Raw genomic sequence first — 26417 nt, 5'->3', positions numbered from 1 at the left:
GCAGAGAAGGAAATTACCCACAAACAAACACCTGGCACATTTTGTAACACTGAGTCTCCTTAAGCCTGCAGCCCATACTGTTAAATCAAAGTTTTCAGTCTTTTAAGGTTGTCCTTCTCAAACATACACTTCTGTCCTCGTTGCAAGGATTGCTTGTCATCTATAAGGGCTATGCTGTCAACAGTGACAGGAATTATAGTGCTTGCAATCATCATTAGGTGGACTAAGCTTAGACCTCAAAGCCATGTTTTAAATAAAGTACTATCTTGCATGGAGATGGACTAATAACTTTCTGAAATTATTTTCAGCTCTATTTTTTATGACTTTCTAATGCATATGTGAGTTTCAGAGAGCTGAGCTCCCTAAATATACTTCTGTACAAAATGTCCAGCATACAGACAGATAATTACATCATGTAATGGGCGAACAGCTGGCTGATGGGTAGAGCACCAAGGGTTGTAGTGAATGGGGTCACTCAGGCTGGCAACCTGCCACTAGTGGGGTTCTGCAGGGCTCCATCTTAGGCCCAGTTCTCTTCGTTGTTTTCAAAAATAGCTTGGACACAGGACTGGAAGGTACACAAAGCAAGTCTGCCCATGATACTAACTGGGAGGAGCTGATTTCTCCCCTGAAGGCAGGGAGGCCCTGCAGAGAGACTTTGAAAAATTACAGGGCTGAGCAGTCACCAACCATATGCAGTTTCACAAGGTCAAGTGCTGGAATCCCAGATGTTCATACAGACTAGGGAATGAGATGCTGGAAAGCTGTGCTGTGGAAAGGGACCTGGGGGTCCCAGTCAACAGTAAGTTGAATGTGAGTCAGCAGTGCCCTGGCAGCCAGGAGGGCCAACTGCGTCCTGGTAGGCATCTGGCAAAGCATTGCCAGCCGGCTGAGGGAGGAGATTGTCCTGCTCTGCTCTGCCCTGGGGCCGCCTCACCTCAGATATCGTGGGAGTTTTGGGCATCACAATGTAAGAAACATATTGAGCTATTCGAGAGCATCCAAAGGAGGGTAATGAAGATGGTCTAGAGGGGACACTGTATGAGGAGTGGCTGAGGTCACTTGGTTTGTTCAATCTGTAGAAGAGAAGACTGAGAGGAGACCTCATTGCAGTTACAACTTCCTTGTGAGGCAAAGAGGAGGGGCAGGCACTGATCTCTTCTCTGTGGTGACCAGTGGTAGGACCTGAGCAAATGGCTTGAAGGTGTGTCAGGGGAGGTTTAGGCTGGATATTAAGAAAAGGTTCCTCACCCAGAGGGTGGCTGAACACCAGAATAGGCTCCCCAGGGAGGTGGTCACAGCACCAAGCCCGACAGAGTTCAAGAAGTGTTTGGACAATGCTCTCAGACACATGGTGTGATTTGTCATTGTTGCGGTGTCCTGTGCAGGGCCAGGAGTTGGACTTCTATGATCCTTGTGGGTTGCTTCCAACTCAGGACATTCTCTGATTCTATGATTCTGAATTGTTATTTCCATAATTTGACTGAGGTGTCATAGAAAACTTGAAGGATTTATTTACATTTCAAGAGCAGCTAACGAGTAGTTAACATGAAATGCTGATCACAGGCCTTATCTGTGTGCAGTGAGATTCCTTCATTGTGAGGACCCCAGTCCTGTTGAGTTATCTCACTTTGGATCCCTAGGCCTAAGGAGAGGGTAAATGTCTTGTCAAAACTGCCATCCCCCTCCTGTGAGGATGACTGATGAACTAACTGTGCTAATAAAAACATAAATGTATTCATTCAGCATTCAGTTAAGTACATAATAAGATTTTATTTTAAAACTTAGATGACATGGAATTAGCAGACCACATACTAGCTGGATTAAAAACTGGTTTTGCTGCCAGAGCCTAAACTTCGTCTGTTTAGAGCATTCGTATGCGTGATCCCTTGGGAAAATGGTCTTGGAGCTAAAGGAGCAAATGAGAGCTGGGAGACACTTTTCTTAGGGCTCAAGAGCTCTCAATCCTGATGTTCAAGAAGCTGAGCAGGGGAGGTAGGAGGCCAGCTTGGCTAAGTCAGGACCTCTTAGCCAAACTAAAACACAAACCCAAAATACACAGGCGGTGGAGGCAGGGATGTACATTTCGGTGAGATTACAGGGAGATGGCCTGAGATTGCAAGGAGGGGATCAGGAAGGCCAAGGCACAGCTGGTGCTCAATTTGGCTAGTGATAAAACAAATAACAAGAAGGGTTTCTTTGAGTACGTAGGACAACAGAGGAAGATGAAAGAAGCTTGTAGCACCCTGATGAGTAAAATGGGAGACCTGACTACAGCTGACTGGGAAAAACTGAGGTAATAAACAACCTTTTTGCTTTGGTCTTCACCAGCAAGCGCTTTAGCCATGCCACCTAATTCACAGAATCCAAAGACAGGTATTGGTAGAAGGAAATACTGCCCATAATAGGAGAAGATCAGGTTTGAGACCATCTAAGAAGCCTGAAGGTGCAGAAGGCCATGGGACTTGAAGAGATGGATTCATTCAGTACAAACTGAAGTCCAAGGCAGCAAAATGGTGCCACCATCGGCATTGCTAATGTGTTTTTCTCCATGCCTTTAGCAGCAGAGTGCAGGCCACTGATCCAGACTCATCCAGACTGCACTGGAAAAGGGTGAGGCTCCAGAACACTTGCAGTACATTGATGACAACATCGTGTGGGGCAATACAGCAGAGGAAGTTTTTGAGAAAGGAGAGAAGATAGAATCCAGATGCCCCAGAAGGCCAGATTTGCCATAAAGCAAAGTAAGGTCAAGGGACATGCCCAGGAAATTCAGTTTTTATGAGTAAAATGGCAAGACGGACGCCATCAGATTCCAATGGATGTGATCAACAAAATAGCAGCTATGTCCCCACCAACCAGCAAGAGGGAAACACAGGCTTTCCTATGTGCTGTGGATTTTTGGAGGATGCATATCCCAGAGTACAGTCAGACTGTAAGCCCTCTCTATCAAGTGACCCAGAAAAAGAATTATTTCAAGCAGGGTCCTGAACAACAACAAGCTTTTGAACAAATTAAACAGGAGATTGACCATGCAGTAGCCCTTGGGCCAGTCAGGACAAGATGTGAAAAATGTGCTCTACACCACAGCCAGGGAGAATGTTTCTTCATGGAATGTCTAGCAAAAAGTACCTGGGGAGACTCGAGGATGGCCCCTGGCATCCTGGAGTTGGGAATACAAAGGAGGCCTATTAAACTTCAGCTGAAAAAGAGATATTGGCAGCTTATGAAGGGGTTTGAGCTGCTTCAGAAGTGAGTGGCACCAAAGCACAGCTTCTCCTGGCACCTCAACTACCAGTGCTGGGCTGGAGGTTCAAAGGGAAAGTCCCTTCCACACATCACGCCACTATATAGAGTAAGTGGATTGCTCTGATGACACAGGATAGGTAATTCAATCACCCAGGGATCTTGGAAGTCATCACCAACAGGCCCCAAGGCAAAAATTTTGGACTATTATCATCATCAGAGGAGGAGAAGGTGACATGTGCTGAGGAGGCCCCACCGCATAATCAGCTACCTGAAAATGAAAGGTGACATGCTCTCTTCACTGATGGTTCCTGATGTATCACAGGGATACATTAAAAATGGAAAGGTACTGTATAGAGTCCTATGTGACAAGTCACAGAAGCTACTGAGGCACAAAGTGGATCAAGTCAGGTCTGGGCTGCTGAGATGTGGTAAAGACATCACTGCCCAGGTAGAGAAGCTGGCTGTAGAACTTCATCATGTAGCTGCACACATACTCAAGAGTCAGATGATTCTGTGATTCCTTACTTGTGTCTCTCAAACTCAAATTTGGCAGAAAAATATTTTGCTAGAAAACAAAGTATGTGGCCTAGTAGAAGTCCTTGGGGATTGAAACAGTCTGTACACAAACATAAGTGGTGTAATATGCAGCTGACCTTAATTTTTATTAAATCTTTTGAGTGAGCAGTGGATTGGGAATTCACAACTAATTATTTTTCCACTATTTGCTTTCTAGATAGAGGGAATTGAGGCTTCTTGTTGAAAAAGAGGAAGAAAAAAATGGCATATTTCCATATGTATTCTCTCAGTCCCTGCAGGATGACTTTTCCCCTCTATGAGTGAGCTAGTTTAGTTACCAGTCATTTGCTTGATTCTAATCTCTAAATAAAGTGCCTGATTCTGCAAATGCCTACAAAGTACAGAGGTGAACAGGAAGATGCAGTACCTTTCTGTAAGAGCCTCTTGGCTCAGTTTCTCCTCTCCCTGTTCCATCTGAAGCACCCTGAGGCTGTCCTGTTTGGGAATATCTTTATTACAGTGACTGACCATCCATCAGCCTCACTCAGTGGAGGCTGAAAATAAAAAACTATCCCTGTTCATTGGGCAGTGCATTTGAGAAATGGGAAAATACAAGACTGCCCAGTAAGTACCCCCAGCCTCCCTGTGTTTACCTGTCTCTATGCTGGAGGACAGTGCAACAAGAGCTGTCCCATGATCTGTGTTCCACCACGACTCCTCAGCTTCAGGACATCTATTAAGTGCCAGTTCATCTCTGTGAAAGCTCTGGTCTGGACATGACACCAATTTAGTTTGGTCACAGAGTTGTAGCAACTCTCACTTTGGATGCAGTCACACCAGTGTAAGGACCCTGTGCCAGTGTTGCTCATGCTGATGTTACACAAGACAGCTAGAACAGTGTACATATCTTTACATGGTTTACTTCTGTCTACATGAAGTGCTATTTCAGACTAGGCACTAAGAAGAATTCAGTAGATACTTTTCCCAAATACCTCAGATTGCCAGTGCTTTGTGTGTGACTCTGTACTCTTCACACATCCTTGTGGGTGGCAAGTTACATCCATTAAATCCAAAGAAACTGTAGGATAAAATACATTGGCCATACAGACACTGTTTTTCCCTACTCAACTCATGTGCTGACGGTGCTGCACATAAAAAGCCAACTCTGTGGGTTGTCAGAGGCACACTTGCCTTTGGAACATGAACTGAGGTGATTGCAAAGACCCAAACTTGTATTCATAGTGCTCTCATCAGCAAGGCAGAACACAAGCCCAACACCCACCACAGTCTCTTTGAACTCTGCACTGCAGGCTGTCAGTCTAGCTAGAAACCCAGCAATCTCATTTATGCAAAAACAAAAACAGAAAGACAGCTCCTCCTGATGGGAATAAAAATTAATTCCAGCCAAGCAGCATAAACCCTGAATTGCAAATGACGATGACAATATTTCCTCGTTCAGAAGAGCATATCTCATGCCAAAGAAACACCGTTAGCATCAGAAACCCCATCCTAATAAATCACTGGTGAAAACTGCAGAAATAGGACACAAAAGAAAGGAAGAGGCTAGGGCCCTCTTTATAAATAACTCGCCACTCTGGAGTGAAATTGACACACAGTAAATAAGGGACCTTTTGTTTCAAAAAGTATACTTTGGGCAGTAGGACAAATGTGTTACTTGTATCTTGGCAGTGCTCCCAAATGCCTGCTGCACAAAAGACTGGTGATGTAATTATGGCCACAGCAGACCCAAAGAGATGCCAGCCTCTGTGTGACTCCACCACTTTTTCCTCTGGCCTGGATTTATCTCACCTCACTTGAGTCATCTGAGGGACAGACATCTAGGCTTGGTGCTCTGCCTAGGTCACTTGTGGGGAGAGATCAGCCCTTCCAGAGGCCAACTTAGCTCCTCCCTTGAACATCAGGATGGATGCCCTCTGGATGTGCTGATATCCCACTGCTGAGTAAAGCACAGACTCAGATTCTTAGCTGTTAGTTGGCTACAGCTGCCTGAGAGGATCTATGCTCTCTGTCCACTATAAAATGGAATAAGAAGTCTTCTGGATCTCTTGTTCACTTAGATGCAAAACCACTGACTCTGGGTCTGTCTCCCTTTGCATCTATTGCCTTTGGCACAGTGGACGCTGGCAGAACTAACAAATAAGCACACATGAAGTGAAGAAGTTAGAACAGCTGCCTGAACAGGCTAAAGAGAGGGAGGTTACCTTCCCTGAGTTTGTCCCTCTCCTCTGGTACCTGGTTGGCAGGGCAGTGGGAAGGCACTGCCCATTTCCTACACTCTCTGAGCACCCGCATGTGAGCACAAGAAGGGTTTGCTGTGCTGTACAAGGCAAGCACTACCCTTTGAGCTTCTCACCATGCTTTCTTTTGCAAAAACTGAGATCTGCTCTTTACAGTAGATGTTGCCTGCTGAATTAAAGAATGCCAGGCCAATTTAGGCTCCTTGGCCAACTAACAGGAACATTTCCAGAGCTCAGATGGATTGAAAGTGAAGAGAAAAATGTAATTTTAAAAGGAAAATTAAATGTTGCAATATTGCAAGCAGAGCATAATCTTTACTAGTATAAATGAAGACAACCCATCTGGTTCCACTGTCAGAGCACAGAGAAACATAAGAATGAATACATATTTGGGACCATACCAAAGGTCCCTGTAGCTAAGTACCTTATATTAAATAGTACTGAGTAGTAACAGTTTCAATACTGTGAGAACCTCAGCAAATATAGGTCTGTCCCCTTGTATGTACTCATAGCTTCCAGCAACTCACAGCTATCAACTTACTGAATCAGATGGTTTATCCTTCCAACAGCAAACTGTCCCTCCATGAATTTATCTAAACTGTTTTGAAACCATATGTATCTCTGTTCTCCAGATCACAAAGGAAGGAAGAAGAGTTAAAAAAATTTCCCTCTGTGTCATATGATCCTGTTTTAAATTTGTTTTAGTCCTCCAATAACTGCTGTCTATGCCAATGTATTTCTGAATGTTTATGTCATGGAATGGAAAGGCCTAATCCCTGTATTGAGTTAAATCTCAATTTACTGCTTTGAAATTAGATGATTCCTTGCTATGAGATGCAATCCATGCCCCAGAGGATTATCTGAATTGATCTCAGTGCACATTTTTAATATTTTAAATATCTCAATGATTCTTTTGCATTTATTACTTACAAGAGCCATACCCCACTGCAAATAGGTCCTTGTACTTTGGATTCCTGTAATGAGAAGATATATATATATAAGATTGCATTTATTATTAACCATGTAGATCCACAGAAACACACAGTGTTTCACACATTAACTTCAGAGTCCTTTCTCACAGGACTGCACACAGTTTGAGGGCTTTACCCTTTGACCACATACACTAATAAAGTTTGTGTAGAAGTAATTCTTCCAAACTCAAGATGTATAAAAAAGCAAACCATTAGAAAACCAAGACAGTAGATGAAAAGGATAAAAAGGGCATAGACAGACATGATGTCAATCTCTAGCACTTCTTGGCTTATCCATTTCATAACCATTGAAAGTTTAGTTTTAAAAATGAGGTCTTTGAAGATAGAAAAAAGGCAGGAATATGTTGGTTTCCAACCTTCAAGGACAAGAATAAAGGCATTTCCAAATCAATAAACTCACTTTCCCTATCTGTCATTAAATAATGAGAGATGCTTCAAGAGACAGTTATCAGTTCATGAATTCATGATCATTCCCACAGATCAGGAAGGGAAATTCCCTTCTCACCCAGTTGGTTAACAGTATACGTGCTGCGCCAAATGCTGACTATGAGCAATTAGGCATCTACTGTGTCTTCTGAAGTCCCTTTGCTTGAAAAACATCTACCTTCTCTACAACCTCTACTGTGTATGGACAGTTACTGTAGGCAGGTTTTCCATGGGATAAAGATCAGAACTGTTGCAATTCCTGAGCTCACACAGCACAGCCAGTGGGTAACAATTCTGTGAAACGAATGTATGTGAAAATTACCTAATGAACGTTTTCTCTGGCCTGCTATTATGGATTGATAAAATAAACCACTTATTTTTTCATTTCTCTTTTTTCATTGGGCTAATACCTAGGCATCCTGATGCTCTTGCTCTTTCCATTAAATGCACCACCACTGCTAAAAATGTGAGAATAAAAATTAAATTAGAAAAGCTTATTACATAAAGCAATTTGGAGTCATTCTTCCAATTTCAAGGCCATCTTTCTGTTATCATTTCCTGGAGACAAGAACAACAGCAGTACAAACTACCTATCAAAGATGCCTTTTCTCCCAGTTTTGCTTCCAATTTTAGTGTTACTTTGTAATTCTCACACAACTGCATGCTTGATACTTTATTATATAATACTACAGTGGTTTGAAAGGCTCTGTCTCTCCACATATCCTCCTTAGCAGGGCACAAATGTGCTCACACTATCCTACAAACAAGTCACAGGAAGCCTAGCTGCAGGGGAGCACAAGGCAGGAGCTAACTAGGTATGTCTTATGCTCAGTGTATGAACCAAGACAGTGCTGAGGAGGATCAAGCACATTAAAAACTGAATGGACTTATTCAGGTTCGTAACGAGTGTTTTTTTCACAGTAATAAGCATAGCGATAATATCTCAGAACAAAAGAGAGTTGATTTCCAAGCATCAGCAATCACTTTTGGACTGACCAGGAATAATCATGCAGAAGTGGACTGCAGGGAAATACCTATTGCGCTGAACTGTGTAAGATTCCAATACACAAATAACACTGTTGTCTGGAGGGAAAGCCGTATGAGGACTGGCTGAGGTCACTTGGTCTGCTCAGCCTGGAAAAGTGGAGGCTGAGGGGAGACCTCATTGCAGTTACAATCTCCTTGTGAGGGGAAGAGGAAGGGCAGGCACTGATCTCTTCTCTGTGGTGACCAGTGATAGGACCTGAGCAAGGCCTGAAGTTGTGTCAGGGCAGGTTTAGTTTGGATATTAGAAGAAGGTTCTTCATCCAGAGGGTAGCTGGGCACTGGAACAGGCTCCTCAGGGCAGTGGTCACAGCACAGAGTTCAAAAAGCATTTGACAATGCTCTCAGACATGTGGTGTGACTCTTGGGGCTGTTCTGTGCAGGGCCAGGAGCTGGATTTGATTCGTGGGTTGCTTCCAGCTCAGGACATTCTATGATTCTATGATTCATGCATCAAGGTCTTGTCTGATATCAGTAACTTGGCATTTTATAGTCTATGGTGTTACCTGCTTGGCATATGTGATGTTTTCATTTCCCTGTCTGCTGCTTTAATTCTTCTGTATGAATTCTTGTCAAAAATATAGTCACTATCCCTTCTTCTCCCCTAGATTTTTCAGGACTGGTTCCTACAGCATATCATCCAAAGATACGAGACATCAACCACAGCTTCCCCAGAAGGGACTCTTATTTGCTCTGCTAATAGCGCTCACTTTCCCCCAGTGCTGCACAGGGCCTGCTCTGCCCTCAGTTTCTGCTGAAGGGCACAAGCCTGACACGTTCAGCCTTATACAATTTGCTGTGCATCCAGTAGCACTGGGTATATCTAGGTGCTGCCCAAGCAACTGACTGTAATAATTCAAAACCGTGTTCCCAGAGAAATCAGCCCTGCCTTATGATACTGTTACATTCCATTCCACTCCCGGGCACAACGGTCGAGAGTAAGTTTGGAATGAAGAGATTTACCAGGAGATGGCAGTAACTGCAAGTTTCTTGGTTTTCTCATACTGGAAATTCCAGAGTGGGAGGAGGGTTCCTTGCTGGGCTCTGAATTCGTCTGAGGCATCCTCAAAATATTTAAAATCTAAACCAAAAAAAAAGTGAAGGAAAAGGTCCCAGTGAATAAATCAGAAATTAATCAGCACGGTTCAGTGTCAGGGAAGCTTTAAAAACCACTCTGTTATCCTCACAGCCTCTGCATTACCCAATTGTTAGTGCAAAAACTGTCTCAGTTCTTTAGTCTTAACTCCAAACCAGCACCTCAGCTCAAAAAATGCATTTTACCAACACCAAGTCCACCCACACACAAGAAAAATAAAAATCAAACTGATGATTAGCAGACAAAGGATTAACAAGAAAGTAGAAACCCAGAGTAAGGTGTGACCTCAGGCCACCCGCAGAACTAGACATGGCCTTTCAGGAGGAATCTGAGCAGAGAGAGCGAAACTTTTGCACAATGACATCAAGACTAAATACATTGCCGTGGCTGGGACCTGTATGTGAGCAGAGAGCTGCTCAGCTCTGGCTGCTCTCACCAGCACCTGCATCCAGGAAAAAAGTACTTACTGAGGGAGAGAAGTGCTACGGGGAGGGCAATGCTGACCAGACCTGCTGTCCCCAGCAAGCTCAGAGCATGGCTAATGTGGCATCCTCTTTGCATGTCCGTGGTCTGCTCTACTACTTGCCTTGTGTGAGTCAGTAGGTTCCTAGTCCTGCTCATTTTATCTCTGTTTCTCTACTCTATTCTATTCTGTTCTGCTCTACCTTGTCCTTGCTATGGCTGTAGATATTAACCTGCAGGACTTCAGGCTTAGGTTAGAAGCATCACTCAGTGGGCCATACCTTGTGCAATGTCATCAAAGGTGTTCAGATTGACCATCCGCTCCGCTATTTTAGCAGCCTTTGCAACTCTGGTTAGAGGATCAACGTGCTGAAGAGAAATGAAGGAAGAGAAAATGTATTTCCTATCTGTTTACAGGTCCTTCAGACCTCATGTGACTGAAAAACTTGAGTCCTTTGATCTTGAATACAGATTAATTTGAAATGCCTCAAACCAGCACCTAATGATAATGACACTTGAAATAATGCAATTACTTTATTATAAATTTAGCAAGATGCCATTCACAGCTGAGCTGCACTAACTTCAGTGTTTGTTCCTGATTTAGCTCATTTGGAAGGTACTTACCTGTGAAGGCAGTTAAGAGTCTTGTCTTTCAAGCTAACTCATGACAGGATGAGCTAAAAGCAAACACAATTCCTCCCCCATCTCACTGGATATAACAGTTCATTACACTCAGTAATGAAATCACAGGTGCTTGATCATGCATGAGCATCCTTGTCCCTACCTGGAGATCTCTAAGGTCTGGTGTGTCAAGCAAACATCAGAAGATTTAGGAGTCCTTTAATTAATCACCGGGTAATTCCAACTTGATGCATCCACACATTCATGGACAAATGGAGAAAAGAGAGCCCAGCAGGGGCTGTTTGCCTGTCAGCAGGTGGCAGGTTGACATGCTTTGTCTGACAGAGCTCTGTGACTGATCACCACAATCCTATAATCACCTTCTTATCAAACTCTATTTTCAACTATTTTTTGTGTGAGTACGTTGACCACCAGCAAAAACCAAACTGCATTAACTAGCAAGTAGGACTGGAAGCCTGGGTGCCAGCAGTAGGAAGGACAGAGCGCAAAAGTCCACAGACTGTGCTGGACCAGCAGGATGATGCCATCACAGTTCTGTGCAATGATGTGAGAGTGCCAGGGCACATGTAAAGTGCTCTGAGAGTGTGCTGCTCCAAGTACCTGAACACCCATCTGCTACTGCTGCCCCAAAGCCGGATTACTGTTTCAAAGCCTTTCATCTTCAATCCTGTGCTAGGAACTGATGGCTGCCAGCACACAAAAATTTTCTTCACAGTGTCAATACTGAAAAGAAACATGTCATCCTTGACATAGCTCAGAGAGTGCCCTGAACATGAAAAGAAAAAGTGAAATGAGTTACCAAAACTACATCACACAGTCACAGTCAGAACTAAGAACAGGACTTCAGATTATGCATGTCCAGCCCTCCGCTTCTTTCCTGGGCTCTGCACAGACTCAAAGGAGATTGAGTCTTGCTTGAAAGCGCATGAAACTCATAGGATGACACAGAGATGAGCGAACAAAAGAGAAAAAAAGTTTCTAAAAACTGCTATACTTCTATAAATTCATAGTTTGCTTACACTTCAGTAATGTGTGCAGTCTTCTTTACCCATCTCAGAAAAAACTTGAAACCAAGTTGAGAGAAGGGCAGCAAGGATGGTCCAAGTCTGGAATGGTGTCTGTGCCAGGAAACACTGAGTAGGCTGGGACATGCCAGTCTGTAGAAGAAATGGTTTGGGAAGACATGAGACAGGTCTAAATGGTCCAGAGAGGACGGACAGGGACTGACTGTTCACTCTCTCTTCTGCTACAAAAAGTAGAGGTGTCAAGTGAAACTTGCGTAAGTCAAGTTCAAAGCAAACAAAAGAAGGTGACTTACAGAAAGATGACACATCTGTGCAACTCCTTGCCAAAGGAGTATTGTAGATGCAAGAATTCCTCGTGGTTTCAAGGAGCAAGTGCTTCCATCCAAAGCACATAATGCTTAGAAAGTAGCTGAAAATAGTTGAAGGCTGAAAGACTATTTGGGACTAAGATATACTCTTGTTGGGTTCTTACCCTTTAAAGAAGGGTAACCAACAACCACATTCACTTGTAGATAGTCTTCATCTGAAGCCATGGGGTTCCTCTCATGTTCTTCAGGTTTTCCCTGGATCTAGGGGGTGACTTCTTGAAAACAGCACAGAGAACTTACTGCCATCTTCAGAATTTAAGAAAGTGCAGGAAAAGATGTTTTCAAATTTTAACACTGCATGATATTCCCCAGACATTAGGAAGTCATAAGTATTAGGAGAAATTAAAGAGGAAGAGAAAGATGATGCTTGAAACATCTCAAGTAGAAATCAATAGTCCCAATTGCTTGAAATTCTCTCTTTTGACTTTCAGCTGTCATTTTTACTTCTGTCACAATAAGATCTGTTTTTCTCTAAAACACATCCTTAAAAAAAAGGCAATTCATCTTTGCTAACATTTTTCCAACAGTATTAGGATTATGACTACAAAAGCCATTGGCTGACATCAGCATATTGCTCTGAGTAACCTTAATTGGCAGAGGCTAAATGTTGAAAAGGTTACAATACAATTTAGAAAAAGAGAAATGCAACAAACAATTTTCTCTCTAACGCTGTAAAAGTCACAGTTACAAGATATAGAGAACAGGTCCCCTGGAGTCCTGCTGGTTCACCATGTTTATTTGCTTCCATTTACCAATGATGCAGGACAAAATTTCTCTTCTGTTTTAACAAGCACCTGCTACTGCAAGGGGCTGGGGAAGAAGGGCAGTGCTGTACCCTGCAGACATGAGCAGGATTGTGGTTCTCGGGCTCTTACACATCCAAGGAAACTTGCACTGCAGGCATTCTGACTTTCCAACCTGAGACAACATTCTGGACTGAAGATCATAAGATAAAGCTTACTCAAAGATGAATGCTGGATCCTGCCTCATCTATGATGACACCAAGCCATGCGGTGTGGTCAACACACGGGAGGGAAGAGATGCCATCCAGAGGGAGTTGGAGAGGCTTGAGAAGTGTGTCTGTGAGAACCCCATGAAGTTAAACAAGGCTAAGTGCAAGGTCCTGCACCTGGGTTGGGGGAATCTCAAACATGGATACAGGCTGGATGATGAACAGATTGAGAGCAGCTCTGAGTAGAAGGATTTCAGGGTAATGATGGATGAAAATCTGAATATGATGTGGCCATGTGCACCCCCAGCGCAGAAAGCCAATCCTGTCCTGTGCTGCATCCAAGGCAGTGTGGGCAGCAGGGCAAAGGAGGGGATTCTGCCCTTCTGCTCTTCCGGTGAGACCCCACCTGGAGCACTGCATCCAGCTCTGGGGTCGCAGTGCAGGAAGGACATGGAGTGAGTCCAGCAGAGTCCACGAAGATGATCAGAGGGCTGGAGCACCTCTCCTTTGGAGACAGGCTGAGAGAGTTGGGGATATTCAGCCTGGAGAAGAGAAGGCTTTAGGGAGACCTTATAGCACCTCACAGTACCAAAAGGGGGCCTACAGGAAATACATGGTGGGACTCTTTATCAGGAAGTCTAGAGATAGGATGAGGAACACCTGTTTTAAACTGAAAGGGAGTAGGTTTAGATTAAATATTAGGAAGAAATTCTTTACTGTGAGGGTGGTGAGACACTGGCAGAGGTTGCCAAGAGAAGCTGTGGGCATCCCCGTCCTGGAAGTGTTCAAGGTCAGGTTGGATGAGGCTCTGAGCAACCTGGTCTAGTGGAAGTTGTCCCTGCCCATGGCAGGGGAGTTGTAATATTCTATGAATCTATGATACTATGATTCCATGATAACTATGATTCCATAGTTTTGGGGGTTTTCTTGGTCAGTGGAAAGTAGGTTTTAAATTGAGAAAAAAAAGAAGAAAAAAAACCCAACTCGGTAAATGCAGAAACAATGTATTATTCAATTGTTTGGGGTTTTTTCCTGCAATGCAGGAAACTCTCCAGATGAATCAAAAAAGCTTTAAGTCAGCTTTTCTGTTAGGTAGCTGTGTTGTTAACAATACAGCCATGACTAACTACATTTTTGGCATTAAACTGGATCGGTGTAAGTCATTTTGTCATTGTATCCTGTCCTATTTCAGGTTTTATTTATTCTGTATGCTACTGAAATAAATCTTCAGAGGAAGTGCTAGGCTTAATTTATTTTTTTTTTAAATTTCTGTTTGAAACGCACTTTTCCGCTTAAGGCCATTTCTGGGCCAGCTAATCAAATGCAATGAGAGCTCACAGGATAACGAATTTGTTTTGTTTATTTCTGCTCATAAGTTATTTTTAGAACAGCAATAATGTTAATTGAACCATATGTAAGATGGATAATGGGCTAATACTTTGAAAAGAAATGTCTTGGTCTTGCTCTGCAATTCTTTAACACTAATGGCTTCATATTTGCCTCTCAGCAGCTGGCCAGTTGCAATGTGTAACTCCTGCAACCTGAAGCACAAGAAAAAGCTTCTGCTGGTGTGCAACTGCATATCCAGAAGACAAACCCCACCCTAAAACCACTGCAGTAAATGCTCATACCTCTAGCAATACACATATTGTGACTAGAGGAGCCCCTGGCTTGCAAAGAAAGAAGCACAGTACAGGGCTGTTGTCATCTGTTGCCCAGCCAACACCTCCATGCACTGCAAACACCCACTGAAAATCCCAAATAAAGCTCCCCAGGTTGAATTGTTTCAATTAGTTATTAATTTCCAGAATTGCACTCATCTGATCATTTTCACTCCTCGCATCTAATTCTGATACACTGTTAACAGCAAATTGAAGACAAGGGAGGTGGTAATAACTCATCCAGTCCTAGGGATGACCAGGAACAGGTGAACAATAATGTGAAAGTAATTGCATTCTAATTTCAGCTGTTATGTAAAAAGTATTAGTGGTTTCCAAGGGCTGCCAAATGATAACTATGACCCTCTGGGCTGCCTCACCAGGCATATCTCAGAAAGGGGTAATGCTATAGTGAGATAGACAAGTCAGACAGGACCCCACATGACTCAGAAATGCACATTTCTCTGTTAAATATAAATTTTGTTTGGACTTCTTAGGACAATGATCAAGCACTTCTGTTTCAAAGCAGATTAGAGATCGTTCCAGTGCAGTAAGTTCCAGCTTTAACATATTCCTTACTGGTTCATATCCATCTATATTTCTGTTGTCACTATCCTCTGCCTTGGTAATTCTCCCTCTCTGTTATCTAACTCAGATTCTTTCTCCACCTTTGCATTAACAGATAAATATGCTAAGATTTTTTAGTATCATGTATTCAAGCTATCCATTTCTTATAGTCTTTTCCATATCTGTGCAGGTTTGCAATCTATCATCTTTGAAAAGGGTGATTAAAATCACATATCCCTGTACAATTCCTGAAAATGTATTACCCCACCTTACCTAACATAAACAGCTTCTCTGCTATCCATCACAGAGTATATTCCTGCAATATACCTGTCTCTCGCACCCACATCACAACTCTCCAACCAACGCACTCATGTTTCTCCCCAACATTACAATCTGTAAGCCCTCACCTTACCAAAGACTGTTTTGATACTCCAAAATGCAGTCTCCCTCTCCACCAGTCCCTCCAAATTTGTACTAATAACAACTTTTCTGGTATGTCTAACAATTGCCTAATGGTACCATATCAATAGCTTTGCAGAATTGCAGATAGATTACCAGTACTCTACTTTCCTCATTAAGGGAAGACACAATTTGCCTTTCATCAAAGAAAGAGATGAGATTATTTGGACACAGCCTACCTTTGGTAAACGTGGTATTTTACTCCATTTCATATATACTCCCAGTTCTGTATTCTTTTCCTCCCCATTAATTCTCTTGCCTCATGTACTGTTAGAGGTCAAATTAATGGAATCATTTTTACCCCTCTTACATACAACATGTCTTTGTGATACTCTAATTACATAGCTCCAACCCTCTTTGCATAGATTCATTAAAAAACCTTACTATTAGACTTGTGATTTCATGCCTTGCCAGCTCAGGGTCAGAGGAGCAAGCCTGCATCAACTGCATGAAAGTCTTTGCGTTTTGTTTCTACCTCAGATACTGTAATTTCCAACTTCAGGCAACAACATGAGGAGGGTTGTACTGGATCAGACCCAGCATGTCTCTGGGTCAGGATTGTAGAATCATAGAATCATTTAGATCGGAAAAGACCTTTAAGATCATCAAGATCTTCCCTTACGGCCTCTTATCATAGCAACAGCTTCCATCAGACATCCACCATAAGCAGATGGCTTAGGAACAGTAAGAACAGGACAACATTTCTGTCTAGTTATCTTTGCTTCCAGATATTTTGAGCTCAGAAAATTTCATATCATTCCTCTTTGATATTCTGTGTTCTCCATGTTCAGTGTACTGCCTTTACTGAAAACTGAGGAAAAGTTTCAAGATGCTGCATCACTGCCCTCAGATGTAGCACACCCTTTCTTCCCTAGATCCACTGAGAGATTTCGAAGAGTCCTTCATCACAATCTCCAGTCAAATACTTTCTGTTATTCCAACTTTTATTCACTCATATCTTCTTTATATCATTCTCATCCTTTTTTCTGCTGGTATCCTTGGTTACCTCCATCCCTTTTCCTGTTGGCTGCCTCTCTCTTCTGCTTTGCTAAACCATGATCTCCCAGCTTCTCCTAACTCTTCAGTGCGATGCATAGCTTCATTCCACTTCTTTTCCCCTAGTGAGAAGCTTCTGCTTAACTGTCAAGGCTACCCTCCCCTCCCCTTCCCTCCTCTCTTCTGCTTTTGATCATGTTCTTTCACAGATCACATCTTTCCTCTCCCAGTCATGTGTTCTCTTGACCTATTACTCAGTACCAGAACTGTTTTCTCTCTCTTTTCATCCATTACCTTTTCAAATCTTCATCTAATTCCTACATCATCTTCCGGCTGTGGATCTTCTCTTTCACGGCCTCCTACCATAGCAACAGATTCCATCAGGCATCCATCTGTGGTAAGAGCCACTCATTTTCTCTTCTTCTTTCCTTTGGGTTGAATTTATTGGTATCTCAGTAGATTTCACAGTAACTTTTGATAATACCTAGCCTGACCAAAACAATGGTGGAAACCAGTTGCTGCTTCTTGCCATTGCATCCTTGATCCAGATCAGCCACGTCTCCTGTCTAATGTTCCACAGTTCCCTTCAGCAATGATCAAACACAGTTTATCTTCAGAAAGTATTCAGCTAGGAAAGCTCTGTTTCAATAAGCATGGTGCAAGGTATGTAATCTGTGAGTTAGGAGTTCCACAAAACCCATTTCTCCATTTGTGACTTGAGACCAGAAATACAGATTCTGATGCCATCAACCTTTAATTTGCATAGACCTACACATGAACAGACACAACAACTGTTGTAAGTCTGATTTGAGCCTTGGAGTACTTGGGGTTGCATTTTCCCAGTTAATTAGTGGAAAATTTAGCAGGTCTTTCATGCACCTAAAGTTGGTCCACCAGCCTCACAGAGGACTTCAGTCTGGGACACTGGCTCTGCATAATGAAGCTTTCCTTTCACTTGACTTTCTGTCTTTCCTGCAAGCCCTCTGCAAAGTGTTAAGAATGAAAAGCAAAGCACCAAAGGAACAGATCATGAATTACTGGTTTCCAATTTCCCACTGTTGTCAGTGGAGTGTGCAGCAGGTTTTTTACAATATGGTTTCACTGGTAGAATATTTACTTTATTTTCATCATCAGTTTTTAGCAGTCCACCCTTTAAGCCTATAATTGTAGAGTTCACTTCAGGCTTAATTCTCCAAAACATACTCAGGTGAAAGGTTTACTAGTTTTTGAAAGGACCTTGAATTTCCATGGCACAATTCACAGGAAGAAGCCTGTCAGAACATGGTCTGTTTATACTGTAAGGTTTATGCTGGCACAGTACTGTGGGGTGTCTAAGCCAGCCAAATCCTCTGCAGTTGTATCAGCCATATGGCATGAAAATGATAAAGCCTGTTTCAGGAATCAGGTCTTATTACATGGAGATAGATATATATATCTATCTCTATATCTATATATCTTACATATGTTGATATATCTACACCTATTTCAGGGGCAAATTAAGAACTAACTGCCATGATTCTGTATTACAGTTCTCAGTGTACTTTGCTCCACTCATCATAGCAATTATTACAGTTTTCCTTCTAAATGGTTTAACTTAGACTGGGGAGGAAAGAACCACCCACAATTCTGTACAGATCAGATTCTGTTAAACCCTAACAGAAACTTCGTGAACCCCTTGAAAACATTCTGGAGCATGAAGAAAATCTTGCAGGGTTGCCATCATGTATCCTCAGTGCTTGGAGTGGGATGATATTTTTAAGATGGGGATACTGTCACTTGAGTGGAATGAATTGTGTCATGCCCACAAGGCACTCCCAGGCTACTCCTGATTACTCCAGAGGAGCCTGGATTAGGAGGCAGTATCACCCTCACAGCAAGGTTACTGCATCAGCTTGGAGTGTGGCAGGCATTAGGATACCTGAGAAGCCAGACTGAGGGAAGTACTCCAGTCCAGCAGCCCTTGAATTCACTGCGCTACTTTGCAGGACTTGGAGTGACTGACCTTCTCTTGGGGTGGTCACATCACCCTGCCTGAGGTAACAGGGTGGTGTGTAATTACTGACCATGGCACAGAACTCCAAGCACTTCTGTCTCTTTCCAACTAAACGAATAAATGAGGCATCAAAAATCCCCCCCCAAATTTCATCAAGCCTCACAGAATCATTATTCAATTTTAAGTATCTAGTCTTCTATTTCAATTAACTATCATTAACTTTTATATAAATTATATATTATATATCATTTATGTATCTACAATCAGAAAATGTATAAATTGTAATTCTATAAAATTATAATTAAAATTAAGAAATAGTGAAAAGTGGTTTACTACAGTACAGTATTTTGAAATAATCCTAAATTTCTCTGCCTTCCAGGTTGAAACATTTTATGTAAAACCTCTGCATCCCTTGTAATGGAAAAGTCACACACTATTTCTACTTATTTTGTTCTTCTATCCCTCACATAACAATAAAAAATGAGACACAAACATATTATGCAAAAGAAAGCAATATAGCTCACTTTGAAATCAGGTTTGAAAATAAGATCACACAAAATTGAAATCCTGTTTTATACAGCAAAACATAAATTCTGTTTTGCTGTATAAAATAGGATTTTTTGGTAGGAAATACAATTCCTAGCAAAAAGTAATTTTTGCATTTCTTAAGGTTGTTACTTGCCAGCTGAGACAACTGGCTACACTGCCAGCATGACTTGCTTTCACCTGACTTGCACTGCGGACGTAGCCAGCACCACTTCAAGCAGCCTTCTTCCAGCATTATGAAACATACCTGTACCTCCACATGGGATAACTTTCTTAAGCCTCTCTTCTCCTCTTCTTTCTTTACTGCCTGAGGTTTTGATTTTTCTTTTTCTTTTGCCTTTTCCATTCTCTGAAGTTCCTCCACATAGGCATCATAGATGTCCCACTAAGAGACAGACAGAGGCAGTATTTATCACAACCTGATCAATACTCCTGAGAGCAGTCATCTACACCATCCCAAAAATATGTAGTCATCACCACAGTAACACTGCTGCTGGAATTAGCTGAACATCTGCCTTCTTGCACAAAAAGTAAAGAGTTGAAGTCCAGGCTTTTTAAAGAACAATGGGGTATGTCTTATGTTTTAAGAACACTTTATTGCATTTTTAATAATTTCCTTCCTCCAACACTCTATTTACTGCTTTGACTCTGTATCTTTTTTGTAGGACTTTGTGTTTGGCTAATTTACCAGTGTTTAACAGGAAACAAGCATTAAACATCTGATTTATGACATTTCTCATGTGGTGTTGGAAAATTAAATTGTAGCTGCTTAACACAATTTAAATCTTGGACTCCAACTCTGCAGCATATGATGCAAACTGAGAGCAGTTTTACATCTTCTGCTGTGCCACATGCCACAAATGTATTACTTGAGTAGATTTCAAAAGTAATTTTTCTACTTAAGAATTATTCATTAGTATTGAAGTGCTAGTACTCTATCTGAAGCAGGTTTATTACTTTCAGAACAAAAACAAAAGGCAATCTGACACATCAGCTTGGGAAAGGGAGTATGATTCAAACAGATAATACAGACTAGAACACCGGAATAAAGGTAGCAGAAACCTTTAGTAAAAAACTGCATTGTGTTGTAAATTTGCAGGCAGAAATTAAATGGAAAGATGTTCCACATATCAGGGAAAGGACAAAGATGAGACAAGTATGAGAACAAGTAGAACAGAAAAGTTTGGGATAGGAAAATGCAAGCATAAGAAAGAACATGAAGGAAAAAATGAGGGGGGAAAGGGTTTATGTAAAAATATTATTTTAGATCCACTGAAAATTTCAACTGAATTAAAAGAAAGAAATGGAAAACTTTTTCTCTTAGCTTTCAAAAATTTCATGCAAAATCTTAGCCACAGCCTGATTATCTGTAGATCTCTGTTCCAAGTCTCAGGTCATCTTACTGTCAGAAAAAAAATGGAAGAAAACTCCAGCTGGAGGGAGGGAAGATCTCAGGCCAAGTACTCTGTGATTTCAGGTTCAGGAATAGACTGGGATACATCTATCAACCTCACAGAGACACCTTCACTCCCCTTCCTATCACTTCCCTAAAACAACATTTTTTAAGTTGCTGCCACTGCCTTATAGTTTCTCCTTGGGTGTTCCTGTGATACACTGGCAACGAAACAATATTTTCAACACCAGTCTGATACACTGGTTTGAAACAATATTTGTATCAGTTACAAACACAAATACATTTTGCAAATATCTGGGAATTGACCAGCAGAATTGGCTGGATTCCCTCTCCAGTGAAAGCTGTAGCATATTTCATGTGTAAAATTCCATCCAAAATATTTTTTACATTATTTTAAGGGATGGAGAAAAATCTATACAGTTTTTCATCATTAATATATAGGCATATTCCCACTACATAAAACAGAGCTAAGTTTCTTGCAATAGGTCGGTCTTCCATGTTCATTTTGCTGTAGTTCTGATTGGGTTCATCTTCAGGCTTGAGAAACCTGATTTTGCATACAGCTAAACTTAGAAAAAGTAAAAACCCAAGTGCTGCATATGTCAAATTCTTAACAATACTGCCAAAAACTCCATGAACTTTTGTGAATTTCCAGTTGTACAAAATCTTCAGAGGTCTTCACTCTCTAAACAATGTGTTCAAAGTGGAGCTAGCATGCAGACATGTCCTAGATGCTTTTTCATTGCTTTGTTCTTGTATTTTGAGACCCTATCAAGCCTGCATCAAGTGGATTCAGGTGATGGAGGTGTCCAGCAGCTGACTAAGTATTGAATGCTGGACCCCAGATCCTCCTAAATAACCAGCTTGCTCACCACACAGTAATGGAAAATCTTCAGCAACAGGACAGTTCCCACTCCAAAGAGAGCTGTGCCCCTAGAGGAGCCAGTGCCCTGCAAGCTGCAGCCCACTTCTTGCTGAGTCCAAAAAATCCCTTCTTGCTGTGATTTCCCCATTTTCACTCATTTAAGAGCCTCTAAAGCAGACTGGTCAGGGTGCCTGGCAAAAAATAAACCCATTAAAAGCAGCTAAACTGAGACACTTAACTTTAGAAATAAAAACTGTGAGCAAGTTCATCCATTAGGCAGAAAAGAGGGCCATACTAGTTTGTTCTCAGATACAAACCAGAGACCAAAGCCCATGTATGAGAATTCATTCCACTGCAAGGAATGCAAACACAATAATTTGTTTTTAACTTTCTCATATCTTAGTTTCTTAAATATACTCTAAAAATCTTTAAAGGAAAAGAGTATATATATATATGTATATACCTGGTGAATAGTGGCTGAGAAATTTAGAGAAGGTATAGGTTCTGTCTGACATCCTTTTTCCTGAAAAAAAAAAAAAGCAAAAGGAAGAGTAATCTTGGCATTGAAACCCTCTGCAGTGACACAGTCCAGTTGTGGAAACAGTCTGCATGATTAACCTGACAGACAAAATACTCCTAGAGCACTGCACAACACTCCTGGTGATCATGCAACTACAAACAGATTTTCTTTTGGACAAAAAGAAGGATCTCAAGACCTCCTGATTTTTTCCCCACATACTTAAATATTTAATTTCAGTATTTAATTTTGAAGGAGTTCAAATGGTTTGTTTTATGTCTACCATTTGAAACATTCTGATATCAATTACAGTATCAGTTATGACTTCCTACCAAATTTGAAAAGTTTTGTCCTATATTTTAAACAGCCAGTTGGATAGAACAGACAAACAAAGGAGTTGAACAGAATGAAACTTATAAACAATTCATCTGATGCTACTGATATAATACTTTTATCATCCTTACATGAACATTCTGAAATGAATTAATATAATTCTGTAAAACTTTCATTTAATGGAACAGCATCTTCTTTCAAAAAATTGTTGTGTCAGAACATTTTTAAGAAGCTGCCTGTAGCACTTCACTGACCTCTGAAATGAAGAAGTCTCAGAGGTGGAAACTGCACATCCTGTACAGCACACAGCAGTACTTCACAGCTATTTAAGGTCTATATTCTGCTTTCAAAGGCAGAATCACACAGAGGCACACAAGCCTCTTCCAATAAAATCAATGGGAAGAGAATATGCAGGCTGGGAACAGAGAAATAATTAATTCCGTGGCCTCCACTGGGATTTTTGAAAGATGCAGAAATCTTAGCTCAAACTTTGTAGTAAGCACCCCACTGTCAGATAAACTCCCTCAAGATCCTCTGTCTCTACCAGTGGGCAGAGATGATATTCCTTCTAGGAGATGGTAGCTCCAGCAGCACAGTTACTCTTATTTCCCTCCAAGTCTATCAGATGTAAAGGCACCTAACTGTACCTGTAATGGCTGCAAGAAGTCAGGCAGGCTCTCTGGGGAACCTGCATATACCCTGATTGTAGGGTAGCAAGGAAAGCAAGAGAATTGTCTCTCTGAAACTTCTATCTCTAATGCAGAAACCTCCTTTTTGAGCACTCAGCTGGGGGCCAACATCACCAGGATTCCTCAGTCAGGAGGTTGCATGATAACACACTCAAAGGGAATGGCTGTGAGCTCAGTAAAAAGCTTAGGGAAGGAATATAAGGTTTGGGGTCTGTAGTGATTGGAAAGTGCATGCACAGAGTGGGAGGGAGATGTACCATGTAGCAGCAGTAAAGATTTATCATACACGGGTCTGTTACTGCAGTACCCATGCTTAATACAAGCACAAATACATTTGTCCTTTTAATATAAGGGCATTAATACCCCTGTTACCCTAGTAAGAATTGAAGTAAGAGATCATAAAAGGGCTGAGTGCCAAACAGGAAATGCTTTCACCCATTAGAAGTCCTCAGCTACTATCCTAGCCATCGCTCTGTACTTTTTCAGATGAGAAAATAAACATGAAAAATACTATATCCAAGTAGAGGCTTAAGGATTTACAGCAGCACCGAAATGTTTTGGTGTAGGCTGTCCAAGAGTCCATGAGGCAAGACATTTTCTGTCACCATTTTCCCCTTCCCAAAAGTTTTACAACAATAAAACACTGCACTTTTTTTTCTAATAGTATCTACAGAGATCACAGGATATGACACAAACACATGCCCTCCCAAAGCAAAGATCTTCCAAGTCACTGAAGGAACGGCAGCATACCCGCAGAGGGTTGAAGGGCGTTGTTGAAGCTCTCTCAATGAAGTTGAACTGGTTTGGAAGCTTCTTTTCCGGTGCTTTTGGAGGAGGAGGCTCTTCTGGCTCTGCTGCCTCGGCTGCCTCTGCTGCCTCAGCTGCCTCAGCTTCTTCCTCAGCTGCTCCCTCTTCTTCACCTCCCTCTCCCTCTCCTGCAGCCTGCAAGAAAACACAGCAATGACTCCACCTTGAAAGAAACAGAACCACTTTCCTTCTTCTCAGACTGCTGGATTCAATATTTAAGATGTAAATTAGGAAACTTCCAGCAATCAGAGTGAGGAGATTCTGAAATGATATCTAAATGGGAATATAGAAATCCAGGAACTGAAGTTTCTTGAAAACAAAACCATGAAAGAGATAATATAGCACAACTGCCTTTGGTAAAATGGACTCAGGGGCCAGAAGATTCCATTGGAGTCCAACTACCTTGTGTTTTCCTTTCTTTGCTAGACAGTGAGCTTCACCTAAAACTAGTCTGAATTTGATTCCAGGGTCTGACACTGTGTAGATAAAAACAAACTTCTCAAAGGCTACTCCTTTCCTATCAGCCAACTGTCTTTAAATCAGGCCACTCTTCATTTAATTTAGTTACGCCTGCTGCTTCCAATCCTACACATTTCGTTTTTCACCAATGGACGTATTGTCAGGAAGATTCCAGATCCCATCAAATTACGTTCCATCTTGATATAACCTCTGGATAAAGACAGATCTGATGTGATCCCCCAGCACAGCTTCTGCAACTGAAAAATGGCAGCAGGACTCCAGTTGTTTTCTGCAGGTTCTCACCTACTGCAGAGACATCTCAGATATAAAAGAATCAATCACAGAACCTTCTCAGCAAACCCATTTTATAATAACACAGTTTCAAATCTAACACTAAAAATAAAATGGACATCTCTCAGCTGACTGCGGAGAATTACCTCAGTATCTCCTGTCTGTTCTTCATCTTTAATCTCTGCCTGTTCAGATGTTTCAGCAGGAGTCTCAACAGGAGACTTTTCTGATGACAGAAAGGATAAGTGAATAAGCCCAGAATAATAGGACATATTCTACCATATTCTGCAGATTCTCTGTCTTCTGAAGCGTTAATATACAGATGCATCCTTTCCTAATGCTGTCTCATTTGACAACACAGTAACAAATTCCCAATTTGGAGGGTGATTGTTTGCTCAGAGCCACAAAAGGTGACAATGTTATTACTGGAATGAAACTGCAGTACTTCTGATTTTGATTCCCAGCAACGATGCAAGCCAAACTAGGAGCTGTTTAACTCAGTGGTAATGAAGCATGATCATTCCATCATGTTGAGTAAGTGGAACCAATGCCTATCTGAAAATTATTGTGATTTCAGAAAACAAACCTACCTGCTTCAATGTTTGATCTGATACTCTGTCGCCTGCCTTCATCTGAATCTTTGGGTATCAGGTTTCCATTCAAAGAGAAGTGAATGGCTGTTTGATCCAGGTAGTCTACTAGCTTGTATTCTCGTTCCTACAAAAAGGAAAAACCCAACAAAACCACAGAATCATAGAATGGTTTAGGTTGGAAGGGATCTTAAAGATCATCAGTTCCTACCTCCCTGCCATGGGCAGGGACACCTTCCGTTAGACCAAGTTGCTCAAAGCCCCACCCAACCTGGCTTTGAACACTCCCAGGGTTGAGAAATCCACAATTTCTCTGGGCAACCTGTTGCAGTGCCTCACCATCTTCAGAGTAAGAGTAAAGAACATCTCAATCTGTATAATTTAGATTTTGAGCTGCACCGGAAAGCAATCAGAAGACATCACAGACCACAGATGCTTTAATAGTTTCTTCTTAAAAACACTGTTTACTGCACCAATCACAGCATAGCACCAAGCCCACTTCTGTCATCGTGGAGGATTTGAAGATATGGATCATTGATCACCTGACTATATACCATAAATATGGAAAACATCAGCTCCGAATAGAAGAGAAAGTGACCTTATTTGCTTCCACAAGACTGATTTCCTTTCTTTTGTGAATTCATGCAATGGTTGGTCAAACAAGCACAGTAGCACAGAAATGAGACAGACCCAGGAATATTTTACCTGATTGTCTGTTCCCTTAGGTGCTAGTTTTGCCAGGGATAATTTTCTTCACAGTAGCTACTACTGGGCAGTGATTTGGATTTGTGCTGGAAACAGTGTTGATAACACAGGGATGTTTTAGGTATTGCTGAGCAGTGCTTACACAGAGTCAAGACCTTTTCTGTTCAACACCCCAGCAGTGAGGAGGCTGGAGGGGCACGAGAGGTTGGGAGGGGACACAGATGGGACAGTCGACCCCAACTGACCACAGAGATATTGCATATCTTATGGTGTCATGCTCAGCATATAAAGCTGGGGGAAGCTGAAGGAAGGGGGGACATTTGGAATGATGATGTTTGTCTTCCCAAGTAACCATTAAGAGACACAGAGCCCTGTTTTCCTGGGGATTGCTGAACAGCTGCCTGCCCACGGAAGTGGTGGATTAATTCCTTGTTTTGCTTTGCACAGCTTTTGCTTTCCCTATTAAACTGTCTTTATCTCAACCCACAAGTTTTCTCA

The 26417-nt window shown here is 41.7% G+C and overlaps 1 protein-coding gene across 3 annotated transcripts in view; it reads right to left on the bottom strand.

Moving 5' to 3' along the window:
* DNAI1 (dynein axonemal intermediate chain 1) overlaps positions 1-26417 on the bottom strand; it is a 142408-nt gene that overhangs the window by 99676 nt on the left and 16315 nt on the right. For all 3 annotated transcript variants that reach the window (XM_027670460.1, XM_027670461.1, XM_027670459.1), the window contains exons 5-12: positions 25215-25341; positions 24771-24850; positions 23818-24009; positions 21992-22051; positions 19497-19634; positions 10325-10412; positions 9449-9566; positions 6954-6997 (exon numbers count right to left, since the gene is read on the bottom strand). In XM_027670460.1, the coding sequence (XP_027526261.1) occupies positions 6954-6997; positions 9449-9566; positions 10325-10412; positions 19497-19634; positions 21992-22051; positions 23818-24009; positions 24771-24850; positions 25215-25341 (847 nt within the window). The remainder of the gene's footprint in view (positions 1-6953; positions 6998-9448; positions 9567-10324; positions 10413-19496; positions 19635-21991; positions 22052-23817; positions 24010-24770; positions 24851-25214; positions 25342-26417) is intronic.

Source organism: Neopelma chrysocephalum, unplaced genomic scaffold (genome assembly GCF_003984885.1).
Source record: "Neopelma chrysocephalum unplaced genomic scaffold, ASM398488v2 Primary Assembly neopelma1_96845, whole genome shotgun sequence".
Taxonomy (NCBI): Eukaryota; Metazoa; Chordata; class Aves; order Passeriformes; family Pipridae; genus Neopelma; species Neopelma chrysocephalum.
This window is presented reverse-complemented; position numbering and strand designations above follow the sequence as displayed.